General features: G+C 41.3%; 1 protein-coding gene across 1 annotated transcript in view; it reads right to left on the reverse strand.

Moving 5' to 3' along the window:
• Positions 1 to 17,789, reverse strand: part of Ccdc14 (coiled-coil domain containing 14) — a 35,781-nt gene extending 17,992 nt beyond the window's left edge. The window contains exons 1-8 of the mRNA XM_057765120.1: positions 17,712 to 17,789; positions 12,278 to 12,330; positions 11,196 to 11,268; positions 10,772 to 10,841; positions 10,560 to 10,679; positions 3,206 to 3,439; positions 3,001 to 3,095; positions 1,062 to 1,581 (exon numbers count right to left, since the gene is read on the reverse strand). Of these exons, the coding sequence (XP_057621103.1) occupies positions 1,062 to 1,581; positions 3,001 to 3,095; positions 3,206 to 3,439; positions 10,560 to 10,679; positions 10,772 to 10,841; positions 11,196 to 11,268; positions 12,278 to 12,330; positions 17,712 to 17,741 (1,195 nt within the window). The 5' untranslated portion in view covers positions 17,742 to 17,789. The remainder of the gene's footprint in view (positions 1 to 1,061; positions 1,582 to 3,000; positions 3,096 to 3,205; positions 3,440 to 10,559; positions 10,680 to 10,771; positions 10,842 to 11,195; positions 11,269 to 12,277; positions 12,331 to 17,711) is intronic.
• Positions 17,790 to 18,958: the final 1,169 nt, after the last annotated feature.

Below are 18,958 nucleotides of genomic sequence, written 5' to 3' on the forward strand. Positions count from 1 at the left end.
AGCAGTCTGTCACTGGGTGACAGAGATCAGAATGAGATACTGTTACCCAAAACTCGTTTCCTTCCCAAGAGTGGAGACCATTACTGTTGTGAGACTCGGTGAGGCCGCCCAAGTGAAAGAGCACAGTACTGGGCCCTGGTGAGCATTCTAGACCCCTAACACTGGTGCTGCCCTACTCTGTTGCGAGCATGACTGAACATTTGGTTAAAGATGAGAGAAGAGTGGTGGTGCAACCCTGTCTAATTTGAAGCTCTGGAAACGTAACAATTTTAGCACACTTAACCTATACCTTAACTGTGCTGTTATTCCCAAGGACTTTAGAGTTCTGTATGTATGTCAGCCTGTATAAATGGCAGCTATTCTGTTAGCTTCACAATCAATTACTGCGCTTTCTACTCATAGCTCTGATATTTGCAATTCATTCCAAGCAAAAGCCACTACTTCAGAAAAATACATACATAATGAAAAAACCAACTTGGTTCAAAAACATTTTATTGGTTTAAGAGAAAAATACTAAACACAAACTAAAAGGCCAGTAAGTGGCACCGGTTACTATGCAAAGTGAAATCTGTTGAACAATTTAACAGTCACAAAATAATGGAAGGAAATTTGGATCTTTGTTAAACCGAAAAATAGTCATCTAACTACTATAATTTTCTTTCTACAGATTCTCGGTACTGGATCTTTTCAAGTCTGTTTGCATCAAGCAGAATGAATACACACTTGGAAGTGTTCACTATTTCTCAATACATGTCAAGTCCCAGGAACCCCAGCACACAGGCAGTGGAGGAAGACCAGCGAAGACTAGTGGTCCAACATCACCTCAGCTACACAAGCTGGAAGCCATCTTAGAATACATGAGACCCTGTCTCAGGAAACAAACAAAAGCCCCAAAATGTAAGATAACCAACAGAACTCTTTTCCTTACTGGGTTAAGACACAGTTCTGTGAAAAACAGCAGACACTACTTAGCAATCACTGTCATTAGAATGACAGCCAGAAGACAACACTGCTATTAAACATTATACCACATTACAGGAAAGTCTGAAACACTCATCTACCTTGTTCTGTGACCAGGGCCTTGAGCTCTCCCAACAAGCACTTTGCAATTCTGACTTTTTCAGCAGTTTGGCTCACATTTTCTGCCTGCTGCACATTCTTGGCTATTTTTGCATCTTGCACATGTATGCTTAAATACTTTCCTTCGTTTGTGGTCTCTCCAATTTGTTCTCTGGCACATTTTTCTTCATTAGTGGCCAAGGAGGCTGGCTGCAATTGAGTGGGGCTTTGGTGTGCCTGACTGTCCGAGGGAATGTCTCTTCCATGAGCTGGAAACAGAGACACATGTGTTTGGAAACACTTTCGCAGATCTGCTTCCTTAGTTCTTTGTTGTGGCAGCATCCACGACAAATTAGCAAGAGTCGGCTGCTGAGGCGTGGGAAGAGCTGCTTCGTCAGTATGGGAAAGGCCACATGGGATTCCAGGAAGAACACTAGAGGAATTCCTAAGAACATCAGGGCAGTTCACAGAGCTTGCTTGATTTTGTGATGTAAAATGGTTATCGTCATCAGTCTGAACTCCCTAAGCAGGAAAAACAAAAGCCTTCAAAAGTATGAACAATCCACTAGAAGACTATTAAAAACACAAATCAGTTAAATTAGAAAATAATTTTCTACCATTAAAAACCAATTTTGTGACTGTTCAGCTTACAAGCAAGCTGGATTTCTCCACTACATAACAAAGACTAGTTTTTCAGAGCTTAAGTAGCTCACTCTGCAACATGAGAATATTATAAGGTCATGATGAAAATAGATTGTTTACAAATACCATACATGCTTTAAAGGCATCAAAAAACTAGCCCACATTTGGACTGAAACAAATATTTTCACTTTGAGAAACATTACAAGAAGCAAGCTAAGAGACTGGAGAGACAGCACATCTGTAGAGTACTGCCACTGTTGCAGAGAACCTGGTTCAGCTCCCAGAATCCACATGACTGCTCACAACCTTCTTTAACTCCAGTTCCAGGAGACCGAATGCCATCATGCATGTGGTGCACGGACATACATGCAGGCGTAATCTCCACAAAAAAAATAAAAATAAAATGATTATTTTATTAAAAACCACATATACAGAACTTTAAGAAAGATCTATTCAGTTAGGGATGTAGCTCAGTGGTAGTGTAAGGTGGTGGGCTCAATTTTTAGTAACAGAAATAAAAATGCATGTGTGTATATAGAATGTATATGAACATGTTAAAATAATAAAACTAGCTGTTGGTTCAATATCAAATCAGAGACTAGTGATTTTATTATACAACTTAGCTCAAAGACATTTGTCTTACGAGAAAAATACCCATAAAACATAGCTTCAACTATATAAAAGGTATACTGTAATAAAAAGTCGTCAACTAGGTCTCGTGGTGCATACCTTTAATCCCAGCACTTGGGAGGCAGAAGCAGGTCTCTGTGAGTTCAAGGCCAGCCTGGTCTACAAAGTGAATTCTAGGAGAGCCAGGGCAGTTTCTCAGAGAAACCTTGTCTCAAAAAACCAAATAAACAAAAGAGAGAGAGAGAGAGAGAGAGAGAGAGAGAGAGAGAGAGAGAGAGAGAGAGAGAGACAGAAGCAGAGAGAAAGAAAACAGTCATACTAATAATGTATTAAGTGAAAAAAAAGCAGTATATAACTGTATAAAACTATAGCTCTTATTTTAAAAAGAAAATCACTTAGACAGAAAATAAGACACAGAGTTACATGAGTAAAGACACGCGTCACCAGGTGTTGGCTGTGCTTGGGTACCAGGTAAGCTTGGTTTCTTTCCTCAGGATTGCTTCTTAATAATACCTATGTTCTTAACAGGTAAAACTTTTCTAATACAAAAAATACACAAAATTGGTTTTACATCCTAGTACACTGGAGTGGTTAATTCAATATTCCATTGCTAAGATGACAATTTCTATAACCAAGTTGTTTTTTGTTTAGTATACAAACTATACCTACCGAGTGAACCATTAGAGGGCAGGACAGCTGCTGAGGTGACCAGACTGAAGTGGAAGTACAACAGCCATAACCAGAATGTGGTACTGCCTGAGATTCTAAAAGGAGTGAAAAAAAAGTCTATGTATCATTCACATTTTATAGTGCTTATATAACAACAAAGTAATTTAATCACGGTTTACATTCAATATTCAAATATCATACTAACCTAAACCACACACAGTATGACATGCAGTAGGCATTCTGCTGGGGCCATCTTTTGAAGCCAAGGTATTCATCAGTGACATTTGAGTCTGCACATGCTCACAGAGGGCTTGGTATATTATTGGTGAGTACATTCTATAATGGTCTCGTAATGACCAGTGCTGTGCTGTGTCTGGTGTGTCTCTCTCACTTCCAGTCGAAGCTTCACTAGATATCCACTTCTTACTTTCTGAAGACACTAATGTGGAGAAAGGAAGTAAGTTCTTTTTTTTTGATTTTCGAGACAGGGTTTCTCCGTAGCTTTTTGGTTCCTGTCCTGGAACTAGCTCTTCTAGACCAGGCTGGCCTCGAACTCACAGAGATCCGTCTGCCTCTGCCTCTCGAGTGCTGGGATTAAAGGCGCGCGCCACCACTGCTCGGCAGGAAGTAAGTTCTTTTTTTTTTTTTTTTGGTTTTTGGAGACAGGGTTTCTCTGTAGCTTTGGAGCCTGTCCTGGAACTAGCTCTTGTAGACCAGGCTGGCCTCGAACTCACAGAGATCCACTTGCCTCTGCCTCCCGAGTGCTGGGATTAAAGGCGTGTGCCACCACCGCCCGGCAGGAAGGAAGTACTTAAATACGCATCTTCAACAACTTTTACTCTAGTATCTTAGGGGGGGAAGTAGCAGGAAGTAAGTTCTTAAATACGCATCTTCAACAACTTTTACTCTAGTATCTTAGGGGGGAAAAAGACTTTCAGATGTAATTCAACTGATCATATGCTTTATAGAAGGGCTTTACTCAACTCCCTGAAGAAAATCTTAAACTCTCCATTCAAGGCTACTTGGAAGCTCTCCCTTTAGTTTCAAAACCTGTTACGGGTATTATCATGAATGCTCGATAAGCTTCTTGCACCCAGTCCCTTGTCCAGTTCTTCTCAGTGGAAAACAGAATAAGAAAGGCAGGACATTGTGTAACTTTCTATGTTTTCATAGAAGGCCAACCGGTAAGAATAGTAGATAATCAAAATGCATAAATTCAATCTTCACCTAGTACTTAATGTTTCCCAAAGTCTGAACAGCACCTACTTCCCAGCTCTCTTGGAACCACAACTCGAATGATACATCACTAGGGTAGCAGAAAACCCAGGAAGCCTGGCTCGCCTGCTATAACATTGCTTGTGATGAACTATCTCTTCCAATCCCCCCACCAAGGCTCACATAAGTGTTCCTCATATGAGTCTAGTGATGACTATTCTTCACCATCTCAGAGCACAGTGTCTACTTAGATCATAATACGATACATATATTGGTCTGTGTTACTTATGTTTTATTATCTTTGCCCTCTGACTAAACTCTAGCTTCTCTAGGCAGAATGGTGCCCACATGGAAAACTGCTATCAATAAGCCATGCTTAACTCTATTCTTTTTTGTCTAGAATTACTTTCCAAGTTCTGTCAGGCTTTATGTGGATGCAGTTGTCCATGTGGGCACCATTCTGTTGTCTGAAGTTTCTGTCCTGCCCAGTTCCCACAATCATTAAGTCCCAAAGAAATCACAGAGGTCTACATTAGTTATAAACTGATTGGCCTAGTAACTCAGACTTCTTATTAACTCTTTTAACTTATATTAGCCCATTATTCTTGTCTATGTTAGCCACGTGGCTCAGTACCTTATTCAGTGAGGCAATCATATCTTGCTTCTTCTGTGACTGGGTCACCAAAAGAAAGTCTAGATTCTATTTCCCCAACAAGATCCCCCCCATCCCCTAATGTTTGCTAAATAGCATTAACAGAAATGAACATATAGATATGAAATAGACTTTGAAAAATAGCTTGGAATGGCACCTACAAAAGACACATACAAGCTATGACACAATTCCACTTCCACACACAGCATTTATGGCTACTAAAGGACACATACTAAAATGTTCACTTACTAGCTGAGTACCCTTGAGGATATGCCTAACCTTTCTTTACCTCCTCATTCTTATTAGAAAAAAAGGTTAAAAGAATGTTTTTTTTTTAAATGATTAAAAGAATACAGTTTCTTCAAAGCAGAGTGAGTTTAGGGTTTCTGAAGACTTTGAGGCCTGACTCCTATTCTGACATAATATTGTTACTTCTGCAGGAATCTGTAACACAAATAATAAAAACCCAGAGACAGATATTGGGGTTCAACTTGAAGATCAGAAAAGCAAAACGGCCAGCCACTAGAAAGACCTTGTGCCTCTACCAAATCTTCAGACTGAAAAGGCAATCCTGCAATACTCTCCAACAACCTGACTCCACACTCCACTGAGTTCCTGACTCTTCCCTTTTATATTCCTCTCTCCATCCAGTCATACAGCTCCTGTCTCCACTTCCACAGTGCTGGGAATGTATGATCCCAAGTGTTCAGATCACCTTTGTGTGAGCTCTGTTTCTCTTTTAGACAGATTCAATCTTGTATAGACCAGGGTGTCCTTGAACTCACAAAGATCTGTCTGCTTCTGTCTCCCGAGTCCTGGGATTCAAGGTGTATGTCATCATTCCCTGGCATGTATGGCTGACTAGTGTGGCTGCTTTGCACTCTGATCTTCAGGCAAGCTTTATTTATTAAAACACAAATAGTATACCACGACAGGAAGCATAGATGAGATGACAAAGTCCTTACAAAAATGAATTTAGATACCTCCGTCTTCCAGAAAGAATGCCTGCTGCATCTGCATGGAAAGTCACCTCACAGACCCAAGTGCCACAGAAGGCAGGTGCAGTTTTTGCAGGCCCTGTCCCCATCTTTCCCGGGAAGAAGCCCAAACTCTGTCTCTTGCCTGCTATGCAGGAGACTATCACAGCAGCGAGTCTTCAGAACCAGTACTCTTTTGAAGACTGCATGGACTGCTAGAGAGGACAGCTGCATGCAATGCCTGAAAGTGGAGGAACATGCTATGTGAGATTCACAAGGAGACAAAGATAATTTTCTAAAGATGGAAAGAAGATGTTGTTTGCTCTAATCCAACCCTCAGGAACACAAGGCTCACAGACACTCACACTGAAACAGTTATGGGAAAGCTCCTAACCAAACGGGATCTTGTGGGGCAACATCCAAGAAAACTAGAGAAATCTAAAGAAGGGAGTTGAAAAATCGACTGATGGATTTGGATTTCAAGTCTCTTCAATAACCAAACAACACGATATGCTGTTTAACGATGTGAGAAGTTCAGTGTTTAGAAAGTGAATCTTTAAATTATGATAGGCATTACTGGGGTGTGGAGAACCCAAAGGCTCATTTTCGGGAAACCCTACTAGGAGGCGATTGTGAACTCTTCAAACTGCACTCTAGAAGCCTGATGGAATTCTCAGATAAGACAAAGCCTGGGGCCTGGGGAGACAGCTAAGTGGGTAAAGTGCTTGCCACTCAAGCAGCCACTTAAAAAGCCAGGCATAGCCATGGGCATCAGTGACCCCAGTGCTGGGGATAAGAGACAAGAGGATCCCCAGGGCTCGCTGGTCAGCTGGTCAGTCTAGCTAGAGGAACAAACTCTAGGTTTAGTGAAAAAACAGACTCAACAAATAAGATGGGAGGGAGTGAAGAAAACCTGTGCTGCATGCATGTAGCCCTGGGTTCAAGTCCCAGAGCTACCAAACAGATGAGCAAGATGAGGGTGACGGGACATCTGACAGCAGCCTCTCTTACGCGCACACGCACTCAAGAGCTGACACCCATCTCTTCTTTCATGCGAGGATAGGATAATCATTAGTCTCCTCCACCTCCTGAATGTTTCCTCACTAGATGGAAACCCCAGGAAAGGTTGGTATATTCTATAATTTTGAGAGTAGAAAAGGAATTTGCTTAACGTCGTCAATCACCACCTCACATCAAGGTTCCCTACTTACTCCTCCAATTTCCCTGTCATTCTTTCATTCCGTCCCCAAAGCTGGTCACACATCATAAAAACCTGACTGTCTGGGTACTCCTTATCTGAAGGAGCCCTCTCAGTTAAAGTGAACCAATACTGTACTTGTCTTTTTCTACTTTAACGTAATCTCACTGTTATTAAACACAGAATAAAATGCAAATAAAAATCACCAACGTCAAGATACTTGGGCTATAAATAACATTTGGCAACCCATAAGAACAGTATGTGGTACATAGTAAAAACTCAACATGTCATATCATCAAATAGTTTCAAACTGGCCAGATAAGTAAATATTTCATGTTAATAAATCAATCTTGCTATCTAAAAATATACTTCCAAACATGATCCCTCTGAGACAACTTAAATCCAGAGCAATAAATTGGGCGGTGATGGCACACGCTTTTAATCCTAGCTCTCAGAAGCAGAAGCAAGCGGATCTCTGTGAGTTCAAGGCCAGCCTGGTCTACACTAGTTCCAGGACAGGCTTCAAAACTATAGAGAAAGCCTGTGTCAAAAAACCAAAACCAACCAACCAAACAAACAAACAAAAAATCCAAAGCAATAATGGATCTTCTCTACCAGATGAGCCACAACAAAATTAGCTAATAATTTCCTATAAAGTACCAGTTTTTATTGAAAATACAATTTTATAATAAACAAAATGGGAAATATCCTCTAAAAATACTTTCACTTTGAAGTCTAAGGTGAAACACGGGAGATTTTTGTGCACAACCACAGAGCACACAGCCTTGTCCTCTCCTTTAGAGTCCTAGGCCTCTCTTTTTAGACTTCCTTTGGTTCCTTAAGAACTGTCTAACCTGAGGAGTTCTGATTTCATGCTTACGGGTCCAAGTTCTCCAGTCATTAGCTCTCCTCCACCTTCTCTCTGTAGTCTCTCAGTCACCTGAGCGACACATCCTGCCCTGTCTCTGCCAGCAGATGTCACCGCTCACACAAATTAACAAACTCCACACAAGCTTCCTTCTTAAAAGGCCAGAGTCAACATTAAAGGCTTACTGAGCTAGCGGTCTCTGTCGCAGCTACTCAGTGCCACCAGGGCAGCACAAACGCAGCCATGGAGAATATATGAACAGCAGACTCCAACAAAACTTTAGTTACAAAATGAACCTAAATATTATTTCTAAAAACACAACTGGCTATATGGTACTGACCTAGTTAAGACTGTCCAACAGAAACAAAATATAAGCAATATATGTAATCTAAAATTTTAAGTAGTCACATTACAAAGTTAAAAGGATGACTTACTTTCCATGTGTTACTTAAATGTAGCCAGAGTTGGGGCTGCAACTCAACAGTATAGCTCTTGACTAGCACGTAGAAGGCCTTGGGTTTGACCCTCAACACCATAAAAATAAATAAGGAAATGTAGCAAGAATACTAACATTTCAGTATGTAATGCCCAGAACAAAACACTTTCTGTATTCAATCTTCAAAATTCAGCATATATTTTACACAAAGCATACCTTAAACCAGATGCTAATCAGAGATATTTCATCTCCATTTAGACGGAATATAATTTATAGTTAAAAGAGTAGATTTACACATGCAAATTATTCCAAAATTCTTAGTTTTATAACTACATCAATATCAGTTTTCAAATTTATTAAAATTCCAGCCTAGGGGTTGCAATGGTAGCTCAGTCAGTGAAGTGCCTGCTGCTCAAACACAAGAGCCTGAGTCTGGATCCCAGAACCGGGCAAGGGCTGACAGCATGGCCCTTAACCCTAGCCTAGGGAGGCAGGGACAGAGGGATCCGCGAAGGTCACTGCCAGCCAGCTTAGTCAAACCCACAAGCTTCAGGTTCAGTGAGTGGGGGAGTGAATAAGGAAAGACAGATACCATGTGTATGCACATGGGTACACAGCCACAGTAATCATGTGTGCATACACACACACACACACACACACACTCTCTCAGCCCATTGGTTGTATTAGTCAATTTCAGGGAGTCAGTAGGCACATGTTGGCTAGTGCCTACCCTACTCACAGTGTAGGGAAACACAATACATGGTGATAGGTCTCCAAAATGAAAGCCTTAAGGAAGCTGTTTTTCTGGCTTTCACTCTTAACTGATGATCAGATGGGATGAGAATGTTCAGTCCTTCCACTTCCATTTTCTAGGCTTTTTGCTTACATCTTATCTCTTAATATCTAGGGAGACTGTCTTACATGATTTTTAAAATTTTTCCCCTTGTGCTAAATGTAAGCATGCACTTATGTACTGAATGACATTTTGACCCATCTGAAGAATAGGACTAACTGATTTCACCCACAATTCCCATTGTAATATGATTTGATTACTCTGCACTGTATACATGTGTGGAAACATTTGACTGTACCTCATAAGTATGTATAATTCCATGTTAATTTAAGAATGGACTTCATAATGTAGACTGTTTCAACTGTCTTATGCTACAGGTCTTTAAAAGACAATATTCTCAAAATATTTCCTCAATCACTACACTTAATTTTCAGTAAGGATAGCCATGAAAGTATAAACTACCATGTCTCTGGATACATTCAATGTCAATCATTGGCAGGTGGTTTTGCCATATATCCTAACTGCACAGTTCAACAAGTTTATTCTTTAACTAACTTAAATTATATGCACACAAGTTAATTTTAAAATAATTATTTATGTAAGTATATACCCCAAATGCAACCAGTTTGTGATTAGCTATGAAAACAAGGAATATGCCAGGCATAGTGGCACACACTTTGAATCATAGTACTCGGGAGGAAGAGGCAGGCAGATCTCTGAGTTTAGGCCAATCTGGTCTACAAATGAATTCTAGGCCAGCCAATGGCTACACAGTGAGATTTTGTTTCAAACAATCAAGCAAACAAACAATGGCAGTGTAAACAAAGCTGACTGTACACTTCCTAACATCATTCGGTTGGAAATTTCTATACTGCACACCCAGAAAAGAACCTCAGGCCCCGCTTTGAAGAAAGTGACAGCTAGCAGAGTGACTATCTGGCAATGAAGAGCTGACTACAGAAAAACAAGCACAAGTACACACTTAAACCAAATAAAATAAAAATCAAAGACAACTGCTTCATCCTGATAATTTATAGAAATCCCAGAATTAAGTTATCTTTAAGGGCTGGAGAGACAGCTCAGTCAATAAAGTATGTGCTGCCCAAGAACGAGGGTATGAGTTTAAATCCCCAGCACTCGTGTGAAAAGTTGAGCACAGTGGTGCCTGCACTCCCAGTGCTAGAGAAGCAGAGACAGAGGGATCCCTAGCTTGCTGGTCAACCCTCTAGCAGAACCAGTAAGCTTCAGGTTCAGGAAAGAGACCTTGTTGCAACAGTGAAGATTAACTGAGGGACATGCCTGGTATTGCACGCACGCGTGCGCGCACACACACATGCACACACACAAACACATTCTACATAAACACATACACACACTCTCAGATGCACAACCTTTAAGTAAATATGGGGGAAATGCTTACATATCTCTTTTCGAACCACTGAAGGAGTATGTTTTCCAGGTCCTTTCTTTTTAGCTCTGCAGGTTTTGCCTTCTAAAGGTCTGGCATTGCACCTATGTTCCGAATATACTAGTTCCGAGCCTGTTAATAATAAAAAACAAACTTCTGTAAACATTAAGAAGAACAAGTTCATTGATAAAAGGTGATCAGCAAGGAACTTTAAAAAATAGAACCTGAATCTTCATTTTTCAAAATGTCCCGCAGCAAAGAAGCACAGCCATCAAGTCCCTGCACAGTCTCCGTCTGGAAGAAGAGGGTCGCTTAGAGATAAAATACACCCTGCCACTTCAAATGCATCTCTTTTCTTTTTATTTTTTGGTCTTTCAAGGCAGGGCTTCTTTGTGTATCCCTGGCTGTCCTGGAACTCAGTCTATAGACCAGGCCAAGATCTATCTGCTTCTGCCTCCCAAGCACTGGGATTAAAGGTGTGCACCACCACTGTCTGGCTCAAATACATTTCTCAACAGCCGACATACTTCCTTGGTGCAAACCATACTTTACCTTTGGACTGTATGCAGTCCCGCTTCTTAGCTTTTACCTGAGGACTAATTAAAATAGCATATTGTATCCATTCACTTGGCTTATTGTATCCATTACCTGACTTTCCGAATCAGAATAAACAGGACAGGCAGAATCTGCATTAAAATGTGCTACTTTCCTTGGGTGGGTCCTAGAAAACAAAGTAGATAACCCAAAATATGTAATTAATCACTTCCTTTCCAGTAAAGATTGAAGAGTAAAGTTCATCTAACCACACATGAAATAAACACACTGTGGATATTATGAGGACTACTAGACACTAAAATCGCTCAGTCAGGTTGGTATGACCCACGTGGTGATGTAATATTCTGAGAACATCTCTTCTGTTCTAAAAGACTGGAACTTTTGCTGGACCTCATAGCCAGAGTGAATAATAAACCTTGAGGTCACGTAAGACTAAGACTGCTCTCCTACTGTGTGCGCAGACCGTTTGTCTAACCTGCCTTTAAGAGAAGCACCCAAACTAACTGCCTTGGATTTCCCTGTAATCAACTTTTACAACCTAAGCGAATACACAGCTGCAATCTTATGCCCTCTTCCATGCCCCTGACCCGTGCCCGTGTGTATCATTTGCTGAAAACCCAAAACACAGAAGTTGAAAGCAACTTTCTAAAATCCACCATGTAAAGGCTGGAAGCAACTATTATGGATGCTGGCTGATAACAATGTTGTCTGGTCAGCTGGAGTGACATAATCCCTTGTAAAACTCTGCTAAAGATTTCCATAAAGTATCCTACTCCTTCCCCCATGTGATGATTTCTGTACTGTTCAAGAAATTCAGAGCAAATCCTGTTTTTATACACAGACATATAAAACAGACAGACACATACAGACACGGGGACACATTCACAAGACAGCCTTCAGGCAGGCACAGATTCAGATTCATAAAACAGAGGATGGAAGACACAGGGAATTTGATGTAGAGAATTCAAATCTGGACTCACTCTTGGTGCTTTTCTTCTCAGTGTGACACTGACGCATTATTAGTGAATTGGACTTAATTTATAATTTGCATAACAACTAACTACTTGTAGAGGCACAGCCCACTTATTTTCCTGGGGTTGGCAAAATAGTCAAGCCCTAAGACCTGAAGATGTACCTAAGAGTTCCTGAACTTAGAAACTTTGAGAAGTACTCACCCTTTCTTTCCATGTGTTAACTTAGATCCCGGGTACCTTCCTGAAGATATCACCTATGACATAATAAGTTATATTACAATAGATATATATTTATTGTTCTATTAGGTTGGCATCCTGACATTCCTGAAATATTTTTTTTTTCACAAAGCCAAATTGAATCATAGTCCCCACTGCCTGGCAACCACTTTTCTACTCTCTAAAACATTTGGCTTTAGAAACCACTTCTAGATAGAATATCTGTCCTTCTGTGACTAGCAGAGTATCTTTAACCTTCATCCATACTACAGCATAAACCAAAACTTCCTTTCTTTTATGAGGCTGACTATTCCATTTCATGTAGGTAGCATGCCACTTACTTTTTATAAATGGGAAATATCTTAAAACTGCACAATTATAATTTAGCTCTTATGCAATAAATGTGTTCTATAAGCAATGTGAGGAAAGCAGCACACGCATTTTGTTCCTTTAGCCTACTTCTTACGTCTGTAAAGAAAACACAAATTATTTTTACGTCAAAAGGACCTATTACTACTATTTTAGGACTATACTCTTTCCTTGAGCATGTTCTAAAGTCTCCAAGTTCTCTGATAATGTAATCCAAATACAGGACTAAGGGGTCAGAAAGGCGCTTTAGGGGAAGAGTGCGCGTTGCTCGTCCAGCACAACAAAGCCAGGGAGACAGCTCAAATTGACTGCAGTGCAAACATGACGAACTGAGGTCAAATCCCCAGCATCTACATAAAAGCCAGGATCTAGGGTCCCTGTCCATCACCCTAGCTATGGAGTGGAGGGTGGACCCCTGGATTCTGGGGGGACCACTGGCCAGCCAGTCGAACCAAAATAGTGGAGAGCTCCAGGTTCAGTCAGAGATCCTGTCTCAAAAAATAAAGTGAAGAGGGTTAGAAAACTGACCTGACCTCCCCACACATATGCAGAGGTGATTACACCTATCCACATGCACTAAAAAGTAAAAGCTTTCTTCAGAACCCTGGCTCTGTCTTCTAACTTCTTAGACGGCTCAACAAAACTAGCATATTAAAAACTTCCTTGCTGGGCAGTGGTGGTGCACGCCTTTAATCCCAACGTTCAGGAAGCAGAGACAGAGGGTCTCTGAGTTCAAGGTCAACCTGGTCTACAGAGCAAGTTCCAGGACAACCACGTATGGATGGTCATACAGAAACCCTGCCTCAACAACAAAAAAACAAAAAAACAAAAAAAAAAAAAAGAAAAGAAAAAAGAAAGGAAAAGGAAAAACAAACCTTGCTTTTATCTAGATCTACTTCTCTTATTCTTTTTAAACTCAAATAACATTTTAGGTCTACATTTTACTAATATAGGCGGGCTAGCTTTTCTAAAGAAAAGATGTTCATTGCTTTTACATGCACTCAGCATCTTGGAAGCTGTGTAAGAAGGTTGTCTTCAGGGAGGAAAACTGAGTATCTGGAGAAGCAGATTAGAGAGACTTACTTGCAGAGCAGGACAATAGAAACTTTATATCATATATACCCTTATATCTTAATAACTTTGTATCTGATAATAGCATCTCCACTCAAAACAAAATCTTAAAACACCAAAGCCCATAATCCTCTCCTCATTCCACTCCTGGATCCACTCAGTGTTGGCATCCATTCAATTCTTTGCACATTTACATATTTCATACTTTAGAGAGTAACTACCAAATTTCCTGAGTTGCTTACTGTTCTCTATTTGGAAACACACACAAACACACACACTCATGCACACATTATGTATTTTTTGCCCCTTCCAATATTATTGAGAATACATTTTTTACAAAACTGGATTGGTTAGAGTTACATTTTCTGAGATGCCTTGGAATCTGATGTAGTGTCATGAATCTACACTATCATACAAAAACAAAAACTGTTTTACCCGACACAATCATGTCTCAAAACAAAGACCATCATTTTTTTGTCTGTCCACTTCAAAATAAGTCACAATCATAATATTCTTAAATATTTTTTAAGGACAAAATTCCCTAATATAGCCATAAAAATTCAAAACTTTGGGATTATAATCTAACTAAATAGACCTGATTCATATTACACTTATCCCAATACTGTCCTTCAAAACAGTAGTCCGTATCTAGTCCAGGACCCCACTAAATTGCTATGGTCCTTGAATCTCCTTAGATCCAAATTCCTTGGGCTGTCACTATCTTCCCTAGCTTTGACATACTTAAAAAGTAAAGGCTAGTTATTTTGCATAATGGCCCCCTGGACATTTAGATGGACTGTTTCTCAGGATCAGACTCAGGCTATCCATTTCTGGCAGGAACACTGTAAGAGATGTGTCATTTTCAATACAAGTAGGCAAATGACATTAGTTTGTCCTGTTACTGGTGATATAAATGGATTTAAGATGGTGTCTGCCAGGATTTTCATCATTAAGGTTACTATTTTTACTCTTCTAATTAAGCGTTTTGTAAGATACCCTGACACAATGTGGATATCTTCAGACTTTCGCTAGGCAGTCTGAACATCCATTTATGACTCCTGTTAAGTCAATGCTATCAAAAGTTGATTTATTCATTTCGGTATACAATTGGTTCTACATTTATTAGCTAATTTCAACTAATAAATTAGAACTAGGACAGGACCTTTCTTTCTTCCTTGCTAATTGGTTAGTGTGAAAACACTGATTCCTATCTAGTCAACACACCAAATATGATTCATTATCATTGACACTGATGCTGATATGTAAACAAATATACAGGTGGATACAATATAAAAAGTGAAAAAAAACAAGAAAGAATAAACATTAGGGATGAAGAAGGACTGAATGCAGATAATGGACAGTTATAAAAGCCATTGTTTTTCTAGTTCTTTGCCGTGGCTTTTCATTTCTGGTGATGGAAAAGTACATAAAAATATATTTGATAGCTAAAGTATAAACTACAATGTGAAGCTTCACAGCTTCAGCAGAGTTGTTCTAACTATGCAGAATTCACTGAGTTAAATAGACTTTGAGACTGAATAATTTTCTTTTGTGATATTTTCCATTAGCAAGGTTTTTAATAATAAAGCTTATGAAACATTTTTTTTCAAAAAAATTGATGGTCAATTTTTTCCAGAGTCAATCAGAGGAAGCACCACCAAGTTGTATGCTTTATCATTTTTAACCAAGCCTCAGAATCTTTTGAGCTGTTTCTTACTTTTTTATAAAGACTGTTATAAAAATATTTAATACTTCATCTACCTTAACAAATAAAGTATCAACTGAAAAGTATCGGCTCAGGACCCCCAAGACCAAGTTCTCAGCACAAAGGAGATTTATTTGCCCCAGAGGGACAGAGGACAGGAAATAAGAAACAAAGATAGAAGATAGAGAAGGGGAGGGGACAAGGGAAAGGGGGCCAGAGTATTTGTCCCAAGAGGACAAAGGGCTATCTCTGAACAGAGGAGACTGATGTGGAGCACAGGAGAAGGGCAGCTAATGAAGGTACAAGGAAACCCCCCATTAGGATGAGGTGTGTAATTTTAATTGGGCAAGCTAATTAGAGCAGTCAAAGAGGGCTTTTTTTTTTTTTTTTTTTTTTTTTTGGTTTTTCGAGACAGGGTTTCTCTGTGGTTTTGGAGCCTGTCCTGGAACTAGCTCTGTAGACCAGGCTGGTCTCGAACTCACAGAGATCCGCCTGCCTCTGCCTCCCAAGTGCTGGGATTAAAGGCGTGCGCCACCACCGCCCAGCCCAAAGAGGGCTTTTGATTGCTAGACTTCAATAGTTTGATCGCTGGACCTTGGTTGTCAGCCTCAGGAGGAGAGACTGGCCAAACAAGGGAAGAGACCTTTAAGACTGTAGTCTACTGGTTTTTAGCAAGGCAGAGGGAATAGGAGAGAAGGCCAGGCCTGCCAGTCATGCTGGAGTGAGCTAGTGTCCCTTCGCTAACTACAGGCACAGATTTCTAGATTTCTTATCATACATTTAAAACTTAATACCTCTTGAGTAGACCCCACATTCTCCCCAGCCCAGCCTCTGCAGCCGCCATTCTATTCTGCTGAATCGTCCACTTCAGGTCCCACATCAAAGTACAATCACGTGGTATCGTCCTTCTAGGACTAGCTCATTGCCACTCAGAATGTCTCAAACATCACATTTGCTACTGCATAGGGCAGAACTTCCTTAAGGCTGAATAATATTCCGTTAGAGAACCGCTCACTTCTTTACCCAGTCACTTGTAGATATTTAGGTTACTTTTATGCTTGGCTATTGTAAATAATTCCACAACGAAAGAAAACGTGAACAACTCTTCAAAATCTTGCCTTCAATTCTTTTGAATAAATACCTAGTCATGGATCTGGCTGGGTCATATCAGCTCTACTTTAAATAGCTTGATTTTATGAAACAAGATTTCACTGTTATTCAGGCTGGCCTCAAACTCATGATCCTCCTGCCTCAGGTCCCCAGGTACTAGGACTGCAGTTGTGTATCACCATGCTTGGCTTATTTCCTGAGAAAATTTCATCCACTTATTCATAGCAGCTCTACTGTTAATATTCCCACCAGGACTGTATACAAGACTATCCGACATTCTCATTAATACTTATTTTGTGTTAGAAACTATCACATGGTTTTAATTTCCATTTCTTTGATTATTAGAGCATATATTCATGCACATATTGGCAACATGCATTCATTCAAAAAAGGAGGTCTCAAGACAGGTCACGAAAAAAAGAGTGCAAAATTCACATTAGTAGGAAAGACATTATAGGTATATTGATAAATGATGGAAAACAAAACCAAACCCCAATCTATCGTATATGCCAAGTTTTCTAAATCTCCAAGATAGGGAAGTAATATTCTAGTACAAGATATGGAAGGTGGCCTGAAGCACACCCAATGAATGGTGTGGGGGCGTTAAACAGAGTCTAGAGACAGCTCTTGAGCTGAGGGCTAGACAGAAAGTGGAACTACCACAGCGTGAAAAGGCATGGAAGTATGCAGGGACTTGAAGGGCCAAAGCTAGTTTAGCTGTGTTGGACCTGATTGGACAGGGGCGGGAGCTGAAGAGGATCCAAAACAGCTCCGTCCCAAGGCAAAGAATATTTACTTTGAAATAGGGTTCCTGTCGTACTTTGGGCAGTTACTAGAGTACATCTAGAGTCATGCATTTGAGAACGGTAGGGCTGGTACAGAGATCAGCTCACTGAAGCACCGGTGTCAGCGCCGAGAAGCTGGATCTGGGGGCAAGGATTAACTAAAACTAAGTCACTGTACCGGTGATAAGAGCTGGGGTTCGAACCCGGGATCTGACACCAAACCCAGCACTCTGTTTAGGCTGGGACGCCTAAAATAATGCATTCACCTAGCGACGTCCTCACCACTCTCAGTCTTTGTTTTTATTTTGTCTAGCACCTTCCTAAGTCCCCTTAGTCCCTCGCCACCCCAGAATGGACTCATCGGGTCCGCAGCCCTCACCTGGCCCGGGCGAGATCCGGACCTGACCATTTCTCTCAACTTCAGAACCGCCCAGACGTAGGGAAACGAAGCCGTCAGGAAAATAGAATTAACCGCCGAGGCGTCCCGACGGCCCTTGTCCCGCCCCCCAAGCTTCCGCTTCCGGGAAGGCTCCCGCCGAACGCCGCGCCTCATGGCCTCCTTGGCGCTAAGGTCTTTCCTTCGGTCCGGACCTGGCCACCGGGGCGTGCGCAACAGACTTGGCCTACTCCATCTCGTCACGCTCGGGGCGGGGCCCGGAGGGAGGGGCGGGGCAGATGCTGGGGTGGGTGGGCTCGGGGCGGGGCTCAGCGGGAGGGGCGGGGCGGATACGGGGGGGGTGGCTCGGGGCGGGGCCCGGCGGGAGGGGCGGGGCGAGGAGCTGAGGCTCTGCTCTAAGTGGAACCACAGGCAACAGAAGGAACTCACTGGTCCTACAGGACCTGTTTCAACTGGTTGCAATGGGAACCAGCCAGCGCCAGAGGAAGGGCCCGGCATAGAGGACTCTATCGTTGGTTTTCAGAAGTGACCTGAAGTGTTGTGTGCTGTTTTAAATGTATTTGTTCTTGATACGCCTTAAAAAATTAAACCTCGGTCTGAAAAAGCATGGGACAAAACCGGTCTCGCTGAACATAACGGACAATGAGGACTATTGAGAACTGAAGAACAATGGCAATGGGTTCTTGTTTCTATTGCACGTAATGGCTTTGTGGGAGCCTAGGTAGTTTGGATGCTCACCTTAATAGACCTGGATGGAGGTGGGTGGTCCTTGGACCTCCCACAGGGCAGGGAAACCTGCTTGCTCTTTGGGCTGAGGAGGGAGGAAGACTTGATTGGGGGAGGGGGGGGTAATGGGAGGTGGTGGCGGGGAAGAGGCAGAAATCTTTAATAATTAAATAAATTAATTAATAAAAAAAATTAAACCTCGGTATCATTAACTTTTGGTTCCGATGGCAGTTTCAGAATTATTCACTGTGGCCTTTCTGCTCAGTGTTCAATAGTTGGGATTTTGGGTTTCTTCTGTCTTGGTTGGCTACTCTTCTATTGAGATCATTGCTGTTGATAGAGAATGACAGTATTGGGGCTGGAGAGATGGCTCAGAGGTTAAGAGCATTGCCTGCTCTTCCAAAGGTCCTGAGTTCAATTCCCAGCCACCACATGGTGGCTCACAACCATCTGTAATGGGGTTTGGTGTCCACTTCTGGCCTTCAGCCATACAGACAGAATAT

Source organism: Chionomys nivalis, chromosome 3 (genome assembly GCF_950005125.1).
Source record: "Chionomys nivalis chromosome 3, mChiNiv1.1, whole genome shotgun sequence".
Classification (NCBI taxonomy): Eukaryota; Metazoa; Chordata; class Mammalia; order Rodentia; family Cricetidae; genus Chionomys; species Chionomys nivalis.